General features: G+C 34.8%; 1 protein-coding gene across 1 annotated transcript in view; it reads left to right on the top strand.

The window, feature by feature from the left end:
* Window positions 1–22,832, top strand: part of SCN7A (sodium voltage-gated channel alpha subunit 7) — a 79,429-nt gene extending 56,597 nt beyond the window's left edge. Inside the window, exons 15-24 of the mRNA XM_015565779.1 lie at window positions 3,342–3,447; window positions 5,365–5,519; window positions 6,656–6,829; window positions 7,939–8,043; window positions 12,569–12,847; window positions 13,915–13,968; window positions 14,767–14,904; window positions 15,953–16,057; window positions 16,367–16,637; window positions 19,801–22,832. Coding sequence (XP_015421265.1) covers window positions 3,342–3,447; window positions 5,365–5,519; window positions 6,656–6,829; window positions 7,939–8,043; window positions 12,569–12,847; window positions 13,915–13,968; window positions 14,767–14,904; window positions 15,953–16,057; window positions 16,367–16,637; window positions 19,801–20,822 — 2,409 coding nt within the window. The 3' untranslated portion in view covers window positions 20,823–22,832. The remainder of the gene's footprint in view (window positions 1–3,341; window positions 3,448–5,364; window positions 5,520–6,655; window positions 6,830–7,938; window positions 8,044–12,568; window positions 12,848–13,914; window positions 13,969–14,766; window positions 14,905–15,952; window positions 16,058–16,366; window positions 16,638–19,800) is intronic.
* The last annotated feature ends 2,260 nt before the right edge of the window (window positions 22,833–25,092 follow it).

Raw genomic sequence — 25,092 nt, 5'->3', positions numbered from 1 at the left:
ATATATAAAAAAATAAAAAAGATAGAAAGATTAAAAATAGTAGTACATATAATAATGCTCATAATATAGTAAGCACTTCACAAAAATTGGATAATATCATGATAAAATAATATATATATATATTTATAAACAGGCAGTGTGGGGTGATGTTAAGCATACTGAAGAAAACTAAATTTTCAAAATCAATTTGTCCTACTGGAGAAACCATTAAACTCTCCTAGGCATCTTTAAATTGTGAGATTGGACTACAACACGCTAAGATACATTATTGCTTGCTAAAATTGTAAGATTCTTGTCAGTTCATTTCTGCAACATATTTTATAACATATGTAATTAAATTGGACTAATGAATAGAGAGAAACCAAGGGTTTGATTTGGGAACAGTTGTAGCTTTATAAACTCCTGGACCAAAAAAAAAAAAAAAAGGGGGGGGAAACTTTAAAAGAAGGGTAGATATTGCTGTTCACTTGCTTTTCACATGTGTCATACATCATACTGGATACGGTTTTATTGTATTCATTTGAAAGCAGCATAATGTCTCAGTAGGAGGTAGAGTTTAATAGAAAGCTACAATCTACCTAGATCACCGTGGCACTGTGGGCTTTTTGCATTGAAACTCACGAGGGACTCCTCTCAGATACTCATAGACACCAGGGAGAGAGAGGCAACGAACGTCTCTTTACAGGCCCCCAACTCTCCAGCACCATCTTATCTTCCAAACCTCTTCTGGCCTGGCAGCCACTATGGGCAATAACTTCTGAAACTGGCCTTATAGAAGGGGTTGAATTTCAATTATTCAGAGGGTTTCTAGCTTTAGTAAAGGCATCTTTGTTTTAGAGAAACCTTCATTCTTTAGCATACTCAATCTCAGATTCCTTTTTTATTTTTATTGATTTCATCGAGGAAGGGAAAGGGTGAGAGAGAGGTGAAAACACCAATGATGAGATAAAATCATTGATCGGCTGCTTCCTGCATGCCCCACCCTGGGGATCAAGCCCACAACCCAGGCATGTGCCCTGACTGGGTATTGAATCGTGACCTCCTGGTTCATAGGTCAATGCTCAAGCACCGAGCCAAGCCGGCCGGGTTCTCAGGTTCCTTTTTTTTTTTTTAAATATATATTTTTTTAAGTATGCTTTTATTTATTTCAGAGAGAGGAAGGGAGAGGGAGAGGGAGAGATAGAAACATCAATGATGAGAGAATCATTGATCAGCTGCCTCCTGCACGCCCCCTAGTGGGGATCGAGCCCGCAAACCTGCACGGGCGTTGACCTCCTGGTTCATGGGTCAATGTTCAACCACTGAACCACACCAGCCAGGCTCAGGCTCTTCTTCATTTTTTAAAAAAATAATACCATTATGAAAAAAACAGAGAAAATGCCTCTCCAGCACTATTCTATACCTTTACTTAAGACTTTGATTATCATCCATCTCTGGGCAAAATTTCTATTTGTCACAGCACATCACATAAAGATGTTCTTGGAAACTCCTTTCCAAATCTCCTTAAAAAGTCTGTGATATAAAGAGGTAAAGGAAGGAGGAAATGAAATATAATTGGATATGTTGAGGTTGCAGAAGTTTGTAATTTATGCTGCATACTTATTTGGTTCTATTGATTGGTTAGCTACTCATAGATTTGTTCACATATTTGTATGTTTTTAGTTACATATTTAATTTAATTAGACACTTTCCAGATTACATATTTCATGAGTACCTAGGATGTTGATATACCAAGTGCCAAAGAATAAAATATAAAAATCACATGTGATTTGGTAATTCAGAGATATATACTCTCACTTCTTTGGAATTTAAACTTGCAGCTTTTTAAATTACAAATATGTAACTAAATTTTATAACAATAACATCAAACTTTAAATTGGGTTTTATAACTTTTCACTATGTAGCAATATATCATGGCTATTTTTTTCATGCCATTAAATCTTCTACTAAAATAAACTATATATAATTTTGAATCTTAATTGATTTATTTGTAAATTTAAAATAATACATACTAAAAGGAGTTTGGAAAAAATCACATCAAAGTGTTTAGGTGCAATGGTTTTAAGAACTCTAAAAAAACATAAATATAATATTAATTTGTTTATTGTCTTCATCTAAATCAGTGCATGGCTATAGCCTTTAGTTAATCAGAAATAAAGGAAATTTAAGAGAAATGAAATTATAAAAATGATTTATTTAAGAGGAATATTCAGTTGGACATATTTTTTAAATTGAGCACCATACTGTCTTACTGACAACTGCCATTAAGGTTTAAGCAAACAAAGCTTCCTGATTATATTGATTAACATTTTTTGTGCATAAGAGGAAGAAGTAGAACAAAATATTTATAATTTACTTTTTTACATAATCTACTAGAGCGTTCCTTAATTTTTAAGAAATAAGATTGATTTTCTTCCAAATGTTTTAAACACATATCTTAATTTTTAAAATTAGAAAATGATTTGATAAGCTATTAACTTTGGGATCTTGGTCATTTTAAAAGATGATATGTTGTATGTCCACTTTTAAGCAAGGTGCAAGAAAGCATTGTGGGAAAATCATTTTAAGAAGAGGGCAAGCATGGCACTTGCATTGTTACCACATGTACAAAGTCATGACTACCTTATCCTAGCCAGTCTTGAACTTCAAGAATAGAGTGAGGGGAAATGGCAATCTCTGCAACTAGCCTCTTTACATAGTCCTGGTACCACTTTCCCAGGTCTATTATTGACCCTGTTCCTTGTGCCATTTCGTCATTTCGCTTCAGGATAACCTCTATCAGTCTCACTGTATGATGAAATACCTAAGAATGTCTGGACTGGATTTTACAGTAAATACTAAGTACACCCTTGTCTGCCCATCTTTAGCATCAAGGGGTGATTTATTCTGATGCTATTCATCTAATTGAAATAGCTTACTGGAAAATTTGTGAATAACTTCAAGAAAACTTTGGAACTCAAATCCTTTTGGAAATTGGAGATAGCCTATACATCATTTGGGAGAACAGTGTTATTAAATAAATTTCAATTTTAATTTAAAATGCATTTTATCTTTTTTTTTCTTTTTGAAGTGGTGATGGAAAAAATAAAATAGAAATTAAAAGTCAATTAAATTTTAAAAATTATTTTTATCTTAAATTAAGTTTTAAAATAATTTTAACACCATCAATCACAGACATATATACACATTTTAATATTAATCATGAACTTGGCCTAAAATCTTTTAAACCCGATAATGGTGTTCATGTGCATAATTTTCTTATTTCTAAAAATGAGATAAACTGTAACTACAGAGAGTGAATGAAACTTTATTAACATTTTTGGTGGGACTTTCCTTTTCAGAAGGTAAAGCCATCTAGCTCATCTGAATGCAGTACAGTTGATATTGCTATCTCTGAAGAAGAAGAAATGATCAATGAACATGAGAAGCCAAAGCGTCCTAAAAACAGTAAGAAAAATTTCCTTTGGATATTATACTGCAACTAGTAGCTGGGCGCATGAAATTCATGCATGTGTGGTGAGGGGGAGGAGGGGAGTTGTCCCTCAGCCTGGCCTGCACCCACTCCAATCTGGGACCCCTCGGGGGATGTCCGACTGCTGGTTTAAACCTCTCACAATCCGGGACTATTAGTATAGATTAGACTAAGTTTCTCTTAACCTAAATAATACTATTGGATATATTTTTAATTGTGTAAAACTTATTAATTTGGCTAAGAAGTACACACAGTGTGTATGCACACACATGTGTGCACATGCCCATGCCCATCTGAATCCTGATAGAAAACTAAAATAAATATCAAGAAAAAAAGTCAACATTTGGAAAAAAGGAAATGGGGCTACTTTCTAGGGAATCTAATTCAGTAGTTAAGAGTGTGGGCTGTTGCCCTAGCTGGTTTGGCTCAATGGATAGAGCGTCAGCCTGTGGACTGAAGGGTCCCAGTTTCAGTTCCAGTCAAGGGCACATGCCAGGGTTTCAGGCACAAACCCAGTGATGCAGGAGGCAGCCAGTCAATGATTCTCTCATCATTGATGTTTCTCTCTCTCTCTCCCTCTCCCTCTCCCTTCCTCTTTGAAATCAATGAAAATTAAAAATAATTATTAAAAAAAGAGTGTGGGCTCTGGAATCAGAGAGCCTGAATTCAAATCCCAGTGCTCTACTTTTACCCTCTCTCTGACTCACTTCCTTATATGTAAAATGACGGTAATAACAAAACTTACTTTATAGGATTGTTAAAAAAATCGAATTAGGGTTATGTGTATATGTATTTTTATGCTTTGTGGAATGGAGTCAACATTTAAAAATTCATATGAAAGTATCCTTAACTTTCATAGAAACACAAATCATGTAATAGTGATATATTTTTACATTCCACATGAATATTAAGAAAAATATAAGGCTTCAGTTGGTTGACTCACAAGATATGTAACATACATCTCGTAATGACTTATAATTAAATGTACCCTCCTACGAAGATTAACAAATGGCTACAGGTTCTAGTCCTTTGAAATGACTGGACATCATCAAAATGGAAACTGCTAAATGCTCAAATTTCTATACTCAAAATAAGCATCTGCTCTTAGTAGCTGAGTTGTAGGACTTGTTTCATCCAAAACAAGGGAAGAATTATTTCCTTTTTTTAAAATTTGACCAAAGACATATACATTGATATTAGGTAAAATTCTAAAATAATAAGTGTTGATTTAAACTCCACCCATCACCATTTCCTCATTTTTTTTTTTTTACAGGTTAATCACTCTCTTCTCCTTAGGTTTCCTTATGCTAACACTCTTGACCAGAAAATAGAGTTCAAAACACATGCACATGTACCCTACTCACAAAGTACCCCATCATCTAGGTTAGCTCCTCAGCTAATCTCAAACAAAATTCGCATTTGCATACCATCTAATCAATTTAACTGATATTAATACCTCTTGACATTTAATAAATATTTGCAAATTTAAGTGGGAAAACTTGTTATGCCATGGGAATCTTCAGAGAATGCATTTTTCAGGTGTTATATGAATGTGATATTCAAAAGATGTTGTATGTGTATGATTAAAAGAAAATTTTATTTGTAGTAGTAGTAGTACTAGTAGGGGATAAATTCTACTCTCAGACGCTGTCCTGCAGGTTTAGGGAATGTGCTGCCTTTCATAATTTCTTTTAATTACCAAATCACAAGTTAAGTTTTTGTGTTTTTTCCTCAGTGATTGCAGTGTTCAGTACAACAGGGGTAAAAATCAAATGCTTGTAAGTCAGAGACCGCCTATATTAGATTCTGTAAAGCACATGGTAGAAACTTTGAGAAGTTTATTTATTTCATGAATTGTCAAGAATTTTTTTTAACAGTTTTATTCTTGACAGGTTATGAACGAAGATCTTCAGCAGGTCAAGTTAGTAGAGAATCCAAGAGAGGAAAAATTTGGCGAAACATAAGGAAAACCTGCTGCAAGATTGTAGAAAACAGTTTTTTTAAGTGTTTCATTGGCCTTGTCACTTTGCTCAGCACAGGTGCTCTGGTAAGTGAGGGTATGTGAGATTTTTATGGGAAAAGTATATCAGAAGTCTGTTAATTTGTAAAGTCACCATAACAAATTAGTTTCCCCCATAATATTTATTATTATACCATCATAGTTCATAATCTGTGATTTTAGTTTTGAAAGACATAGATTATAATTTCTTTAAAATCTGTATTGGCATCATTTAATATTAAATGAATAATACAATTCCAAAATATATTAATAACAGTGGGAAAAAGGAATGTTAAAAGACACTTAATTCTTCTTATTTTAATAAAGTTTCATATAAGAAACAAAGTTTAGGCTTCCTGTCAAGATGGCGGCACAGGTAAACTCAGTATTTGCATCCTCCCACAACCATATGAAAATTACAACTAAACTACAGAACAACCCATGCATGAGTTTGTGCACTGGGCCTCTAGTAATAAAATAAAGTCCTTTAAAATAACTTTAGATACTTATAATTGCTTTTATAGACATTTTTACTCTGTAATTGGTTCAATTAAGTCAGTAATTTTATTGTCATCTTATATTTACTTTAGTTTATTAGTAGGTTTATGAAAATCACACCATTCTTTGAATAAACTTTCCATCCTCCATAGAAAAACCAAGATTGATCTTTTAAAACTGAAAAACTTTAGAGAAACTATTATAGTTTTACTTCATATTTGTGTGGTATACCTGATTATTCCTGCACTGAAACAAGCTTTGTGACTTTTTCTTATAATAACACTATGGATTTCTAAAAACATTTAAACCCCAATATGTGCTTTTTATTAGAAATGCATATATCTGTGCATTGGCCACATGGAATTAGAGATAAGAGCCACATCAGATGTGACTGAAAATACTGCCTTTTATATTAAGATTGACTAACTGATATGGTCAATATTTAGAACAAGTATGAGGCCAGGTTCAAACTCTATAAGAAGTGGTTCTAGGATCAACTAATGATGTCTGTTACAGGTACTGGATCAGAAAATGATACTTATGGGTTATGTGAATAAATGCAAGAAAAGTGAGCCAGCCCTTGAGACTACAATCTATGACTTTGCTCACCATCTGCTTCTTGGAGATGGCATTCCATTCCCCTCATGTGAAAAATGTATGCTAATCTGTAAATTTTTTCCCCATAGGCTTTTGAAGATATATATATCAATCAAAGAAAAACTATTAAAATCTTATTAGAATATGCTGACATGATCTTCACTTACATCTTTATTCTGGAAATGCTTCTAAAGTGGATGGCATATGGTTTTAAAGCCTATTTCACTAATGGCTGGCACAGGCTGGACTTCATGGTTGTTATTGTACGTATGTAAAACAAAATTTTAAAGCTATTTGATTTGCTGTTGCTTCGTTACTCTTACGCTTTTACGGTTCCATTTACTTGTATCTTCCGTTATCTCTCTATATACATTTTTAATCACCAACATCCCATACTTCTTCATTTGTAGTGTTTAATATTTATCCTTTCCTTCTCATTCTAAAACTTAAAATTCAGCACTTCATTTCTTGATTATTCTAACAGTCACCTATGCACCCACAGTTAACAAAATAGGCTTATTGCATAATATTTTGAAATTATCAGCATCCTAAAATAATTACATTCTATTTGCTCAACTTTTAAATTATATTTTCAGAATGAGACTACATATCAATTCCTTCACCAGTACCACACTGATGCCAGCAGCCAAAAATTCTCGTTTGGATCACTGCAATAGCTCCCAAACTGATATTCTTGCTTTCACATTTTTCATTTATGTTGCCTTGTAATTAAAGAAAATATGAAGGCACAATAAGTTAATCACAACTCTTCCACCTTGCTCAATCTCCATTCACATTTATTAGCCTCTAATCATTTTATGCAAATATGTTTACTTTGAAAAATAACCTTACCATATTTCTATTCTTTGTACTTATATCTTTTTTGATGCCTTTCCTCTAAAATCTAATTCTATAAATTGTCTTAACTATATTTATATACAGAGGAACATGTAAATATATTTAAAATTTTGTTTCAACAAATACATTGTATACTATAATTATATTGAAATAATCATGAAACTGATTTTAATCTAATTACAAACTAAAAAATGGATATAAGTATGAATCCATAATTATAATAAAGGATAAATTATAATAAATAATAAACAATATATATTATTTATTTTAGTAACATGTATTATTACCAGAAGATATCTTTAAATTCTTTAAGTGATTTTAACACAAAATGATATTCTTACACCTTTCTATAAGTCATTGTTAAGATGTATTGAAATATATAGTAAAGCTTTTGCATATTTCTTGGTAGGCTTTGACTATGTATCTTTTTCTAATAAATGATGCTTATTTTATAGATTGTTTTTGTTAAAGTTAAAACTAAATCCCATTAATTATTTATTTTTCATATATCTAGGTATTTTGTCTGAACTTAATAGGCAAATCTCAGGAAATAAAACTACTTATGTCCATTAAATTCCTTCGGGCACTTAGAGTTCTATCTCAATTTGAAAGAATGAAGGTAAGAGAAATGTTCCTAAACTAATCTATAACTTTTAATTTAAAATTACTAAATTTCCAAATAGATAAAGTTTTGTAAACTTCTCATTTCTATCTTTAACAATATTAATACAAAAACCCTATATTCTACTTAAAGTATAGAAGAAAAGTATATTAGCTTTGCTTACTAGGATTTTAGGTCTTCATTGTTCCTAAGATGAAAACTAATAAAAATAAGCAAAAGAAAAACACAAAAAACCAAAAGCCCTAATAGTTGAGATAAAATATTTTCGTCAGAAATCTACTAGACTTGTTCCGAAGTTCCCTTGCTTGTCAAACAAACCTGTGTGAGGGGGACGGTTTTGAATTCAACCGGGGAACACCAAAGGTTGTGAAACAACACTTCCTGGATCAAATGCCCAACCTGCGCTGCTCCCAGACGGAGCCTCTGGAGTCCGGAGGCCGGCAGAGGAGAGCAGGGGCCCACCCTGAGTCGCAGGGTCCCCCAGCATTTGCTTCCCCTCGGGAAAGGGGTCCGCTGCTCTGCAGGAGCAGGGGGGGTGATGCCTCCTGACAGACAGTCGCTCGTGGGACTTAGCTTCCCCTTAGTCCTCACATCCTCTTCCTTGTCCTCCTTGCCCCAGACACCCCTGGGGGTGGGGGGAACGTGCCCCAGATGATGGTGCAGGGGGTAGGGGCCTGGTGTCACACTGGTGCCTGGAGCAGAGCCCTGCGCAGCCCTGCGCAGCCAGGACCGGAGAAGGGCGAGGAGCCAGACAGCACAGAGACTGACCATAGGTAGCTGTAGATTCCCTGGGAGGAGCATTTCCCTCTTCTTGGGAGATGAGAGCCAGAAGTCACACAACATGTACTGGCGTCTGAGCTGTAGTTGGAGAGCTGAAAAATTTTGAATTTGAGAACTTACATGTTGACAAGGCAAGAATGAATCTCGGAAGTCCTTTTGGTCTTACCAGGAAGATGACTAGAAGACTAACTCTCATCTTTGAGGGGCATGAGGAGCTGATGTACAACATAGAAACCTTATTCCAGGCAGGAATGGCTCGCCTCCCGTCAGCCCTGCAGTTACTTGGTTATTCTGGGACCCTCTGTGTTTGGAGACTGAAATTTCATAACATGCTCTTTACAGTATTTGCCACTTATTTCACCAGAACCATTGCCATCTCCCATGTTACTGAAGATCAGAGTTTCCTCTATTTTCACTGAATGTATTTCTGCAAGTTTAAATATGATTTCCTGCTATGCAGATATATTTCTTAGAAATGTTTTCATTGTTTACCATGAACTGAGCCTAGAAAAAAAATGTCTCTATGCAAACTGGTCATAAATGTTTGGTATGATCTTTAAAAACATACAGATACACGGTTTTTAGTAAAATACATGTCATGACTTAGGGACTTGAGAATTGAATTTTAGATTTAGGCTCAAGTTGCCTTTGAAGAGGAACTATAATTGTCTCCTGTTAAACCTGAAGAAAATCACCTTGAGTTTTATAGAATTTGATATTTCTTTCATGTAAGTCACCTAGTTAATTTTTCTGAGGTTAGGCTTTGTATTAGTGCAGTAATTTTTTTCAGTTTCTAGGAATAGGCAAAGGAGAATTATGGGATCATCATTAATAATTAAATAATAACTAATACAGTTATTCATGTCCCTGGTTAACTTATTAAACATTTTATTAACAGCATTATAGAGCCCCACAAGGTGGTATTATCCCTAATGATTTGCTTTTAAACCAAAATAAGGAGGAAAAGTAAAATGTGGTTAAAAGTAAAATGTGGTTAAAGAGGTATATAAGCTTGAGTTTAAAATAACAAGACAACTAAATTTCCAGCATAAACATAGCCATCGAAATGTTTATAGAATATGCTAGGGCTGTAAACTACACGTGAACTGTTAACTCAGATTACTGTGGGGTGGGGATTACAGAAGGGAGATGTTGGTCAAGGGCACAAACTTTCATTTATAAGATGAATAAGGTCTGGGGATTTCGTGTACAGCATGGAGACTATATACAGATGATAATATTATTCTGGATACTTGAAATTTTCCAAGAGTAGATCTAAAGTGTTTTCACCACCACCACCACAAACAAAAAAGAACTAGATGTGGTTAATTAGCTTGATTGTGGAATCATTTTATAATGTATACATATACCAAATCATGACTTTGTACACTTTAAATATATACAACTTTTATTTGTCTAGTATACCTCCATGAAGCTGGGAAACATACAAAGAGATGTTAATTAATGCAACTAAAATAAACTTTGTTACTGTAAGAAATGTCATGGAATAATACTAGGGTTGTTTTTTCTCTAATAAATTTAGATTCATGGGATGAAGATTGCCTCTATTAGCAAATTGCCAGCACCTAATTGAGAGAAAAGTAGGAAGATATTTGCCAGGGAAGCTGCCTCTGCTTGTTGTAAATTAAGCACGCTAATATTTGATGCCAAACATTCCCTAGACTGGCAGTGAGATTGTAGTCATGGACAATTCAAGGACAGGTATATACTAGTAGTAGCCATTCTTAGATCAAGGTCAGTTCTAGATATTAAGCTTCATTGAAACCTCTGGAAATTCTGTAGTTGAATGATCTCTGAAGAGTATATAAGGAAGCTACATGATTAAAAAATTAATATTTTATGTATTTAATGAATTTCAGGTCTCAAAGTTCCCACTGTTGAAATATTTGGGTCAACCATATCCATGGCTTTTATTCTTATATATGTGCAATTACTAACAGGCATAGCGTTTTTTCATCAGAGGCATCAGTAGACCTATCAAAATACCTAAAGTGTCAACAAAGGATTTGTGACTTAGTTTTAGAAATAAAGTCTTTTTGAAAATATAATTAAAAGTCAAGATATTAATTCAAGCCCAGAAAACTAAGGAATATAAGCAAGAAAGTACAGGCAAATGTATATGTATCCAGTAATGACTGAGGGAAGGAAAGGTTAGACTGGTAGAAAAGAAAATCAATGGTGACTCAGAAAAAAGGAAAAATAAATTATTTTGAGGGAAGGGAGTCAAAAGTGTAAATGGTAACTGAAAGATAAATAGCAAAGATTGTCCTGACTGAGTTGTTCCGTTGGTTGCGCATCATCCTGTGCACCAAAGAGTTGCAGGTTTGATTCCTGGTCAGAGTAAGTATGGGCGGCAACCCATTGATATTTCTCTTTCACATTGATGTTTCTCTCTATAGCAAAGATTGAAAATATTCTATTGGATATAGCAATTGGTTTTACATTTGCCATACCAGCATTAGTAGAGTGATTAAGATTAAATGCAATGCTGATTGTAATATTAAAGAATGAAGGGAGTTGAGGAAATGAAGGCGGTGATTATAGGCTATTTTTGTTATTCAAGTTTAGGTAGTGAATTCACTTCCCAAACTTTCCATTCTGGAGTATCTCACCAGTGGCATAGAGTGGTTCTGTGAAGTGATTTGTGAACTTGTGAGGCTAGCTGCTTATTCATGTCTCTTGGAACAGTCTTTTGACGACTTCACTGAGCTACAATCTCTTGGTCTTCTTTTATGTCCTCTGCCACCTCTTTACTTTCTCCTAAGTAGGCTGTTCCTCCTGAAGGTTAGAATCCCCAACAATTATGTCTGGTCCTATTTTACTCTCATTTTAGATACTTTCTAGAGATGAGAGAGAGAGAGATGAGAGAGAGAGAGAGAGAGAGAGAGAGAGAGAGAGAAGAGAGAGAGAGACATTGATTTGTTGTTCCACTTATTTATGCATTCATTGAATTCATTGATTGATTCTTATATGTGCCTTGACTGAGGATTGAACCCACAACCTGGTGTCAGCCTTGGTGTCCTCCTTGGCATCAACCTTGGCTTATCAAGATGATGCTCTAGCCCTAGACGGTTGGCTCGGTAGATATTCAGCCTGTGGACCGAAAGGTCCCTGGTTCGAGTCTGGTCAGGGGCATATATTTTGGTTGTAGTCTCCTCCCCAGACTGGGCCCTGGTCAGGGCACATGCAGGAGGCAACCAATCGATGTATTTCTCTCACATCGATATTTCTCTCTGTCTTTCCCTCTCTCTTCCACTCTCTCTAAAAGATCAATTGAGAAATATCCTGAGGTGAGGATTAAGAACAGCAACAAAAAAAGATGATGCTCTAACTAACTGAGCTACCCAGCCCTCATATGCTTTCTAGATAATCTTATACATGTATACAGGTTCACTCGTCTTGCCTTTTTCTCACACAATAGTTGATACACGTGTGTTAAATCAGTAAAATAATTCTTTATTCTAGCATTTATATTTATTAGCTCTGTTGTTCTTTTAGTGATTAGTTTTACTAAAAACATTTTGAGAATATCTGGATTTTTCATGTATATTTTTAATTGAAATTTTTTATTTTTGTTATTCATGTTTATGGCCTATTAAATCTTTAAAGATAGCCTTTTTTGTTATTTCAATATGACATTACATTATTTAGCATTTTCAATTTAATCAAAATAGTTTCACATTTCTTACCTGAAGTTTCCATGTTTGCTTTTATATGCCAGGTGGTTGTGAGAGCTTTGATGAAAACAACTTTACCGGCTTTGAATGTGTTTCTGGTCTGCCTTATGATCTGGCTGACTTATAGCATCATAGGAGTACACTTATTTGCTGGCACATTCTATGAATGCATTGACCCAACAAGTGGAGAAAGATTTCCTACATATGAAGTCGGGAATAGGAGTGAATGTGAAAGTCTTGTATTCAATGAATCCATGCCATGGGAGAATGCAAAACTGAACTTTGATAATGTTGGAAATGGTTTCCTTTCATTGCTTCAAGTAGTAAGTATGCTTTTGATTTTATTATTTTTTACATGTGCATCCATATTGTAGGTAAACATAAGGACAAAATGTGGATGATTAACAGAATTGGTAAGAAATTATGTTAGCTATTATTTGTTCATAGATACATGTTATAAACCAGCAGTTCTCAACCTGTGGGTTGCGACCCCTTTGGGGGTCGAATGACCCTTTCACAGGGGTCGCCTAAGACCATCGGAAAACACATATATAATTACATATTGTTTTTGTGATTAATCACTATGCTTTAATTATGTTCAATTTGTAACAATGAAAATACATCCTGCATATCAGATATTTGCATGACGATTCATAACAGTAGCAAAATTACAGCTATGAAGTAGCAATGAAAATAATCTTATGGTTCGGGGTCACCACAACATGAGGAACTGTATTGAAGGGTCGTGGCATTAGGAAGGTTGAGAATCACTGTAAACAAATAAGTTCATTTGGAAAAACAAAAGTGAAACAGTTCCTGTACTTTTTGGAGAAGGCAGGGGAGACGAAGGCAGGACTGACAAGGGAAATGGCAGGTACTGGCCAAACCTGTTTCCATCACTGATCATGTACTAGGGTCACAATTTTTGGTCCAACTCAGGTTACTACAGTTTTATTTCTACTTAGTGCTTTGAAGAATGGCTGCTCAGTCACCCAACATCTAGCAGATGTGAGGAGGTGAACCATTCTTGTCTTGACTCCCCCATAGAAAAGCACGTGTAATAGCAGTTACATGTAACTATGATACCTGAGCAGCATGTATTTATTTACTATTTACCTATATCTCTACCTATATCTCTGCCTTTCTGTTTATACTATCTTAAAATATTTTAAGTTACCAACTACAGTTACACTAAGTAGTTTTAAATATTTGTTGACAGACAACATAAATGTAATAATGAAAATGGTAGGAATCTGTTATACAATATATTGAAGTGTGGTCAGTCTTACTAATCGAATGTTTTAATATATTAGTAACAAATTGAGTTTTACTTTAATTTGCCATGAAGCATAAAATTTCCATAAGAATTAAACACATTCTGTTTTTACAGGCAACATTTAATGGATGGATTGATATTATGAATTCAGCTGTTGATTCTACTGGTGTAAGTACAATTTAATCCTAAAGTCATTGTTATAGTTCAAGCAAAGTCATTTTTCTAATTTAAGAACAGGGCACCAGCAAGAACAATAATTAAAAGTTAAAAGCAAATACTTATGCTAGACAAAAGTTAAATACTGTTCAGATTGAGTATTTCATGGACAATGAAATCCTTTCAGGATTATATACAATGGTTGAGGCCCAATAGGCCCACTTGAAGGATTATCAGACTTCATAAAAATTATTAAACCAATACAATACACTTTAAAATCCAGTAAACAAAGCAATGATATCTCTTCACCAATGATCAAAGAGGAAACATATCTCAAGTAGCATTGTTGGATTTTCTTGTCAGAAATTATTTTATAAACCTAATGTTTTAAAAGGTCAGTATCAATATTTTCCTTATTTTTTCAATTTTTATACATTTTTACTTTTAAAGAATTTCTTTTTAGTGCAGTTTTAGGTTTACAACACAATTGAGAGGGAGGTACAAATATTTCCCACATACCCACTTCCTCCACACATGCATGGCCTTCTTATTGTTAACAAAGTTCTCCAGAATGGTATATATATATATATATATATATTTTTTTTTTTTTTACCAAGAGTGAATCTACCTTGGCAGGTCATAATCAATCAAAGTTCACAGTTTACCCTGGGGTTCACACAATGTTGTGCATTCTATGGGTTTGAACAAATGTATGGTGACATGTATTACAATATCACCTACAGTATTTTCACTGCTCTGAAAATCCTCTATGCTCTTCCTCACCTTGTTTATTTTTTACTTCACTTTTAGATAGATGTGCAGCCTGATTTTGAAGTGAATATCTACATGTATTGTTACTTTATTGGTTTTATTATCATTGGATTATTTCTTCCTCTGACTATGCTGGTCGGTGTTATTCTTGCTAATTTCAACAAGCATAAAATAAAGATAAGTATAAATATCAAATGCATTTATAAAAATGTCCTGCTTCAAATGATTCATTTTGGATTCAACTTAATGTCATTTCTGTTTGGTACTCACCTAAAAAAAATATTGATGTTCCTGCATATTGATAAACATTGCTAAAATATTCAGTCTGTACATTGTTTTCTATATTCAAATACGTACAGACAAGTTTAAAAGGTAAAGATTCCAAGTGTTTCTGTATGTATACTCATAAATGATGGCATGCTAAGAAATAAAAAACATTGTGCATTTGTGCAAATATGTGAAGACTGCACTTTCCTCCTCTCTGAAACTTTCAAAGTCTTCAGAGTCATAGGCAGCATAGACATCTTCTCAGTTAGGATAGCTTTCAAGCTAGAAGTAGAGAGTCATACATTTGAATGGGTGGCTTACATAGGAGTGCTTAATTGGAAAGAATTCAGAGGCAGAATTGAACCACTTCTTTGGTGCCATTTTCATGTAAATGCTTCTACAAATTGCAAGAGCTTCAGAATTCATCTACGTCTACTTATTCTAACCACAGGGACCTGCTTTTTATTGGTGGAGAAAAGCCTTCTAACAAATTGAAGAAAAGAATCATTTAATTTTAAAAGTACAAGTTAGCCATGTCAGCAAAGTTTAGCTATGTGCAGATTCTGGTAAACAAACAACTCTGAATCTCTACTAATCAGATGGCATTAGAGAGGTCAGTGGTCAAATATCTAGAAAGAAGCCTTTCTAGGATTCCCTTCCTCCTTTGTCTCAGTCCAACAAGAGGTAGCTCAGTAAACTGAAAATTTAAAATAGGTTGACCACCCACAGTAAGGTGCACCAAAGGGTAATTGAATATCAATCACTACCAATATGTAATCCATATATGTTTTATATGGATTTTTGTGCAGAAAATGAGACATGTTTAAACAAGGTTTATTTAACTGCAGTTAGGCCTTTATTTAAATCAGTCATTACCAAGCTTTCCAAAATGCATATTAATATAAAATGAAATTTGGATTAAATATGATTTTAATATATTTTTCTTTCATTTCTTTACCAGGGAGGCTCCAATATTTTTATAACAGAAAAACAGGAGAAACAATATCTAACACTGAAGAAGCTGATGTATGAGGACTCTCAAAAAACAATACCTTGCCCAGGAGTAAGAAAACATCTAGATATTTTTAAGTTTCTAAAAAAGTTTCCTTGATATATTCATCTTTAAAATAAATGTGTTTTTAAAATTCTTAACAACATATGCTTTTGAGAAACATTTTTCGAAATGTGTTCCTTGACAAAGCTTTTGGTGGTCTTGTTTGCTTTGACTGTGTGCTATAATTCTAGTTCGGTGCAAACTTAGGCCCGGACTTATTCTCCTATTAATGCTGGGAGGGAAGATATGAATGTGAAGCCTCTGTGTGTGCATAGATTCCTATTGATATGATTATTACACCTTTCTCTTCACCCACAGAACAAGCTCCGAAGATTCATCTTTGGCTTCGTCACAAGTCAAGCTTTTAACATCATCGTTATGGTTCTTATCTGCTTCCAAGCAATAACCCTTATGATACAAAGCGATGAACAGAGTAGACAAATGGATACCGCTGTCCTCTGGCTTCAGATAATTTTCATTCTTCTATACACTGTAGAATGTGTGCTGAAGCTCATCGCTTTCCGTTGCAACTATTTCACGAGTGGATGGAACGTTTTAGATTTTATAGTGGTCATTTTCTCTATTACAGGTAAGATTTTATGTAATCAGATTTTCATTTGTAGTAATATTCATTCAGGCAAGTTCTTATAGTTATTTCCAACAGAAATGCTTTACATTTTTTGCATTTTATATAAAAATATCTGTACACATACCTGACATATATAAAACATTCAAAAATACTGTTTGAATTAGTACACAGACTTTACTTCACAGACCACCAGGTAAATATTTAATTACCCCTTCAGCATATCAACTACATTATTTTTTAGGATGACACTAAATATCTATACATCCTAGTATAATATAAACTTTCAAGCTCACTATTTTCCCTTTCTCCTAATCGCTAAAACTACTTACAACTTTCACAACAGTAGAGTTTAATGCTCTAGGTCACTAGTTTTACTCCAGAGATCTCAGTCTTTGGTTTAACCAATATATTTGATTATCCTTTTTGTGAATAGATATTGCACTATATTCAAAGAACTCATTAGTAAACAAGTTAGTCATAATTCCTGTGTGCCCATAGTTGATAATCCTATATAATAAAAGCCTAATATGCAAATTGTCCCCTCGGGCAGTCATTAGACCGGGAGTTTGTCCAGGAGTTCGACCGCTCGCTATGACATACGCTGATCCCCAGGCGCGGTGTAGAACATGGTGGGCATCAGTGATGTGGCGCTGACAAGGGGTGCTCAGGTGCTGGGTGTCTGTGAGGAACCGTCCCCGCACCCACGCAGCCACTTCCGGGTGAGCTAGGCTGCAGCCACTGGGACCTCAGGGTCTGGTCGTGCTTGCCATGGGTTCATGCAGAAGCCAGTCTGTGAGGCTGGCCTGGAGAGAGCACATCGCCTGCCCAGCTTCTGTGCAGCACCGCTGGGTGGCCCAGAGGCCCACACTGTGCCCTGCCCAAGGCATTTGGTCTCACTCTCCGCATCTCCATGTGGGGACTTGGGTGCTGTGGTGGAGGGGGACAAGTGGAGGCCTGGGAGCCCAGGTGCTTCCCAGGGCCCAGAGGTCACCTGGTGTCTGCCCTTCCATGCTAGATGCTTGTGCTTCCAATGCCGGCTAGGCCTAGGGACCGCACCCATGCATGAACTTTGTGCACCAGACCTCTAGTCTATTATAATCTATTAATGGATACAGATAATTACTAGTGCATTTTACTGTGCTATTAAGGATAAGAAAAGGTTATATAAGGGATGTTACAGCAGTACACCTAATCAGTAAGTAGAGGTCAGAGAAAACTTCATGGAAAAAGCAAAAGTTAACTATTGGATAAGGAGGTAGCCAAGAAATATTCTAGGAGAAAAGGGTTTTAAGCAGAGAAAGGTTTGTTTCTTGTCTGTCTCCTATAAGACACATACCAGAATGTGAGCTCCATGAAAATAGGGACAATATTTGAAATTTATTGTCAATTACTATTGTGTGTAGTCAGCAGTAAAAAAAAATGTAGATGAACTGTCAGCCCAGCTGTGCTTCCAGAAAATCCACTCATTCACCTGGTAGTGGAAACAGTGCAATTACTATTGACAGACAAGTACAAGAAATTTGACTGAAAGTGCATAAAGGCAGGAGGAAGCGGGTAGGAAGGTAACAGGAATATGGCATTAAAGAGCCCTATGAGACTCAAGTGAGAATTACTGAATCAGAAAGAGAGGAAACTGTGGTCAGAGAGAACACTGTTTGGAGTTGAGATCTCGGAAGGCAGGTATCCTGCGTGGGTCCAGAATGTGGCCATTGATGTAAAATTGTTAAAATTAAAAAAGCCGAAGACTGAAAGATTTGCCTTTGACTGGGTTGTTGATGGTAGGTGCTGAGATGGGAAGGATGACATGAGCCAACTAAAGAGTCCAGTTGAATATAAATGAGGAGGAATGACTAGATCGCAGAGTCAGGAATGGTAGGAGATGGTATTGTTAAATAACATGACCCACAAGGAGTTGAAATTAATTTTTTCTAAAAATGATGGAAAAGAAAGGTGTCTGGAAATCACTTTGTAAAGAAAAAAAGGTGCCTGCTTTTTCCATCTTTCTACCAGGAGAAATATGGAGTGGGGAAGAATAAGCTGTCTGCAGTTTAGAGGATGTGGAAAAATATGTCTATATTGAAGGGGGATACCTTCTTCATAATGGAAGAGTTTGGACAATTGAGGAGAAATGAAAAATTGACCCAGAGTAGAAGGTTCATTAAAACACTATGAAGATGCGGGTATATATAAGACAGAACATCAGAGAGAATGCCAACATTAATAGTGTCAAAGTTCAACAGAAATGTGAGACCTGAGTCTACCAGATGCTGCATGCCATCTCAGTTAAAAGCGTCATATGATTCTCCCCTCCCCCACCTTTTCAACTCAAAATGAACCGCATCCCCTCCAGTACTTTCAGAGAACATCTTTATGCTTTTTTATGGCGATTATAATTTCACCTTGTTTCATAGTTCTGTCTTCACTTTCATAGTTCCCTCACTCACCCACTACTGCCAGAAAATCATTCCAGGCAAAGACTCAGCTATTCAATTCCTATTGAAAGCTCCCAAGGGCTCCCATACTGTTTATGAAATAAATAAATTAAATTATAATCTGTGAGTCACTGGATACAGTGAACAGATGATGTGTTGTGGAATTGTCCACCTGAAACCTGTATAATTTTGTTACCCAATGTCACCCCAATAAATTCAATAAAAAACATTTTTTGTAATTATACTTATCAACCAGATTTTTCTGCTTTGCATTATAATTAATTTAAATGTCTACCTCTAAAGATTACAAAGTCTTTGAGGACAGAGCCACATTGATCATCTTTGCATATGTGCACAACACCTTTATTAAGTATCCAATAAAGGTTGCATTGAATTAAATTTCTTGATTCAACTACAATCAGAAAAAAATGACTACTGTCCTATATTATAGATTCATGCTCTCTGTTATTCCAGAAGTATTTGATACATAATCCTCTTAAGGTGATGATGCAAAGAATTCTCTTCCAAATTTTACTAGGTACACTGAGCATTGCCACAATTATTACTGGACTAACCCAAACTTTCAATGTGTGCTAAATGCTAGAAAGGGAGGATGAATAAAATAATCTCAACTTATAGAAAAAGGTGAAATGTAAAATAAGTTTCTAGTCCTCTACATACCATGAAATTTGAATCACTTGATTGCCTGCTTTGTCTTTCCCCATATCAAGGACTACTTCTGCCTCTGATGGGAGAGTACTACCTTGTACCTCCTTCCTTCCTGCAACTGATAGTTCTCTCCCGGATCATCCACATCCTGCGACCTGGGAAAGGACCGAAGTTGTTCCGTGATCTGCTGCTTCCTCTGGTGCTCTTCCTCCCGGCCCTGTTGAACATCAGCCTGCTCATCTTCCTCGTCATGTTCATCTACGCCATCTTTGGCATGTACAACTTTGCCTATGTGAAAAAGGAAGCTGGAATTAATGATGTGTCCAACTTTGAAACCTTTGGCAGCAGTATGCTCTGTCTTTTCCAGGTTACAATATTTGCTGGTTGGGATGGGATGCTCAATGCTATTTTTAACAGTCAATGGTCTGACTGTGATCCTGATAAAATTAACCCTGGGACCCAGGTTAGAGGAGATTGTGGGAACCCCATTGTCGGAATTATTTATTTTGTCAGTTACATCCTCATAGCATGGCTGATCATTGTGAACATGTACATTGTTCTTGTTATGGAGTTTGTAAATATTGCTTCTAAAAAAACAGCCAAGACCTTGAGTGAAGATGACTTTAGGAAATTCTTTCAGGTCTGGAAGAGGTTTGACCCTGAGGGGACCCAGTACATAGATTCTAGCAAGCTTTCAGATTTTGCAGCTGCTCTGGATGCTCCACTTTTCATGGCAAAACCAAACAAGGGTCAGCTTGTGGCCATGGATCTTCCCATGGCTGTTGGGGACAGAATTCATTGCCTAGACATCTTACTTGCTTTTACAAAGCGAGTTGTGGGTAAAGATGTGAGGATGGAGAAACTTCTTTCAGAGATGGAATCGGGGTTTATCTTGGCTAACCCTTTTAAGATCACATATGAGCCAATTACAACTACCCTGAAACGAAAACAAGAGGCAGTCTCAGCAACCATCATTCAGCGTGCTTATAAAAGTTACCGTTTGAGGCAAAGTGACAAAAAAACATCAGATATCCATATGATAGATGATGACAAGGAAGTTCAAGCTACCAAAGAAGATGTCTAATTTGAGAGAGCTTAGGAAGATCAACTATTCAAAGCCAGATCTAGTTCCATTTACCACCTTTTCACCTTCTTTACATATCTCAAAAATGTTAAAAGTTTAAGACAGAAATAAAAGCAAAGATTGGAGATAGTAAAGATTTCACTTAATCAGCAATCGTTTACAACTCATGGAAGTTAAGCTTGTTTTCACAAGATTCCATATTGAATTCACTTTTTTACCCCTCTGTGTTCAATGTAACCAAGACAACACTTTAAATCACTGTAGTGAATTAAAGTGGTTTAAACTTCCCACTTGATAACCCAATGCTTGGGTTCTATATATGATTTACATAGTGTGTGCTTCCTCTGGAGAATGGGATGGAGGTGGTAGAGATTAGTAACAAAAGGGTCTTACTTGTATATTTTATGCATATTTTAATTTGATGGGATTTAAGTCCCCTCTTTCTTAACGTAGGATAGTGTTTAAAAACAGTACAATGCTACAGGCCATTAAATCATGAACTCAGCTACACAGATGCCAATTGGGGGAAGAGGAAGGGCAGTTCTTAGAAAGTGCCTTCAAGATCAATCACAAAGACCTTGGGCTGAATCAAACCACATTTGAAAAAGATTTATTGGAGCTCTGTTTTTGTTTTCTTTTCTTTTTGGTATGAGGAAGGGGAATTCGTGTTTTTCATTGTTCTTGGATTCCTGGTTTCTAATCTCTGGCTAGTTCCACCTAAGCTCAGCTCTCCAAAAGAATGAATCTTAGAACAAGAAAAATAAAGGCAACACAGTTTTTTAAAGTATACATTTATTAAAATGATATAATAGGCAATATGTTAATAGATTCAAGTCTTACATTATCATAGACCTGATGTATTTTACTATTTATCCATAATGTAACATTGAGTATATAAGATCTGGCAAGTGCATATAATAATTGAATTAGGAGAGTCAAGGGCTACCATATGTCTAGGGATTTTCACAGTGTCTTGATCCTGGGAAACTGGCCAATTCCATTGGGAAACTGGCCAATTTAAAGTATGTTTTGCTATATTTTATGGTTCTTTATACTTTAGAGAAAGAAAATGATCATAGAAGCTGTGAGAATTCTGAATTAGGAGATCAAAGTGTAAGTTTGTTGTTGGTGGGATTTTATAGCATTAATGTATGCAAGTTAGTTTTCACTTACTCATTTATCTTTTCAAGTTCTTTGCTGTTCCTATCTCATCACATACATAACTACTCTGTAAAATGTTTTATGTCTAAAGCACTTTAAAACCCTAAACATTAATTTTAAGTATTAAAATTATTTTTAAAAGATAGGCACAAAATTGTTTTTCGATATATTCATAAAAATGCAGGCACTTCCATGTAGTTCGAGATCCTGAAATTTATTAATTTTGTATAAAACTTGCTATCAATGTGCCTATAAAGTCCTAAAGGATTCAAAACGAAAATATCTATACTGTAAGCTTAAATGACAAGTTTTCAATATGTTGTATGACATTCAGTGCCACTTAAATATCAGCAATTGTATTTTATTATGAATGCATGATCTTGAGCCTTAACTATTATAATCTAACTATCTTTGCACCTCTGAAATATATTAACCTGACCAAGATGCCTTTGGGAATCGATCCCCTAAGCAAATGCAACTTCAGGGTTCTGTTTTTTTCTATGTGCTCCTTCCCTTTCTCCTCCTGTTCTCCATCAGGTGTGTGATGGGAACCATAAGAGATCAGTGTTAACTTGGTAACCTGTTGACCTGGTGCTTTATCTAAGCTTATCAGTTTTCTGCTTATCAGGTCCTGCTTCCAATATTTAAACTGAATCTTAACTTGCTTCTGTAAATTCCATAAAGACCACAAACTGATTTTAGTTTGAAAATTATATGTTTTACTTGTAAACTGTGTTTGCCACTAACCTACCAATATTGTGTAAAGAATTATTTTTTAAAAAAGTCATACAATATATTCTACTTTTTAGATACTTTAGAGAAAATAATAAATGCAACATGTTAACCACACTAAGTTTTGTTTCTTTTCTTTGGCAAGTCAGTTTGGCAACTTCCTAAAATAATAATAATAATAAAAACCTTTATAAATTAATCTTACATGATAGTTTATTCATTCAGTCTCAAAATTCAAAACTGGGAAAATTTGTGCTTTCTTTTTATTCACTTAATTTAGTAAAATTAATGTTAGTGAGCTCGCCAGAGACCCCTACATATTAACAAAATGTTAAAAACATTCTTTTCATTGAAATCATAATAACTTCATTATATTTATTTCAGTATTATTAGAACCTGAATGTTGGAATTAGAAAAGAATGTTGAAATTAAATTTATTGGTATGTTATTATTTCCCAGTATCTGCTTCTTTAAAAATTGTTTCAGGTCTTCTAATAAATATAATTACTGAAATAGTTATGACGATTTGGAAATGACTACCATTTGTTAAGCAGACTGTTATGTCCAGCCTCATGCTAAATATTTATCATGAATAAGCTTAGCATTCACAGCACTCATGAAGCAATGATAATTCTCATTTTATAGATGAAAAATATTTAAGATTAGGAAGTTATAAGAACTTTTATCTAACATAGAACTTGTAAATGACAGGTCAGGACTCTAAACCAGGTCTAGTCTTAGAGCCTTAATTTTTAATCACCCTGTACAATAACTGTCTAGTAATAAATGACCTCAGTAGAGACAGAGAAGTTGAAGATTAATGAAATTGCTGTATAGAGATAAGGAATATCTCTCTATCTCTATGTTTGTCTGAGTCTCTAATGCTATGTACATCACCATGCCCTCTTCTATGGAGGAAATTTAAAAGTAGAGACAATCCTACAGGTAAACCCAGAACCTGGGTAGGTATACATACGTACATACATACATACATACAAAGACAAATCTGAGACAAAATAACTTACTGACTACTGTGGGGAACACATAACTATATAGCTGATTATAATATGTGGTAATTTGTATGCCACTGTTATAAATTATAATATGTATACAGAAAAAAATTATGAGCTCCAAGTGGAAATTAGTAGAACACAGGTGAAGTTAGTAAAGCACACCTCTGAAGGAAAACAAAGATTTTATCAATTAGAAAAGAAGGTAAATATCTTGATTTATTGATGGTGTTGTTGAGTGTATCTCCTTGTATATTTTGGTAGTGATTGTTCTGAGTATTACTATCGACCTAACAATCTATCTACCTATGAATTACGCAGTCTAATAATTTCAACATTTTACCACTTTGAATGAAGTGTGGAAGCCCCAGTAAGATCCCTTTCTCTTCTTTGTTTTAAAACAGCTTTGTCATGGGAATCAAATGGTGCTATAGTTTTTGTTACAATCATCAAATGTAGTTTTAAAACTCATGAGGAAAAGAAAGCCTTTTTAATGCACCCATATTTATGCTCTTCCCCTTATTCCTTCTTCCATTCTGATGCTCCATTATTCCTTCCTTTATCAATTCCTTTTTGTTGGGAAAGAGATCTATTTAGCCAATCTTTTGAGTAAGTGATTTATTTTTTTTGGAATATTTTAATATTTATTACATGTTGAAATGATAATATTTTTTATATATTGGGTTAAACTGAATTCTTAAAAACAACATCTGCTAGTAATATTTTTTAGCTCTTCTTCCTCTGAGAATATTTTTATTTCTCTTTCATTCCTAAAGAAAAAATTTATAGATTCTAGAATTTGCACTTGGCAGTTCTTTTCTTTTAGCACTTGGAAAGTATTGTGCCACTTCTTTCTGGTTTCCATTACTTCAAATAAGAAATCCATTATCATTTGCATTGGTATTCTGGATAGGTGCCATGTTATCTCCCTCCAGCTGCTTTCAAGATTTTTTTTGGTTTTCGTTTTCAAAATTTTTAATTTGATATCTTTAACATAGATTTCTTTGTGTTCTGTTTAGCATTCACTCAAATTTTTGGAATTGTAGATTTGTGTCTTTTACCAAATTTATGACTTTTTTAGTCAATAATTTTTCAAACAACTTTTTAGCCACTCTTTTCTACTTTCCTTCTGGGAGTGTAATGACATAAATGATGATTCTTTAGTTGTCCCACAGGTCCCTGAGTCTCATTTTTTTTCCAGCCTATGCTTTTTCTCTGTTGTTCATTTTGTGTGAATTCTATTGTTCTGTACTTAAAATCACTGATTTTTCTTCTCTGTCATTTCTACTCTACTATTGACCCCTTCTATTGAGATTTTTACTTCTATTGTCATATTCTTTTAGTTTAATAATTCCAATCTTTCTTAT

Source organism: Myotis davidii, unplaced genomic scaffold (genome assembly GCF_000327345.1).
Source record: "Myotis davidii unplaced genomic scaffold, ASM32734v1 scaffold59, whole genome shotgun sequence".
NCBI classification, from domain to species: domain Eukaryota; kingdom Metazoa; phylum Chordata; class Mammalia; order Chiroptera; family Vespertilionidae; genus Myotis; species Myotis davidii.
The sequence above is the reverse complement of the archived record's forward strand: the minus strand, read 5'-3'. Positions and strand labels throughout refer to the sequence as shown.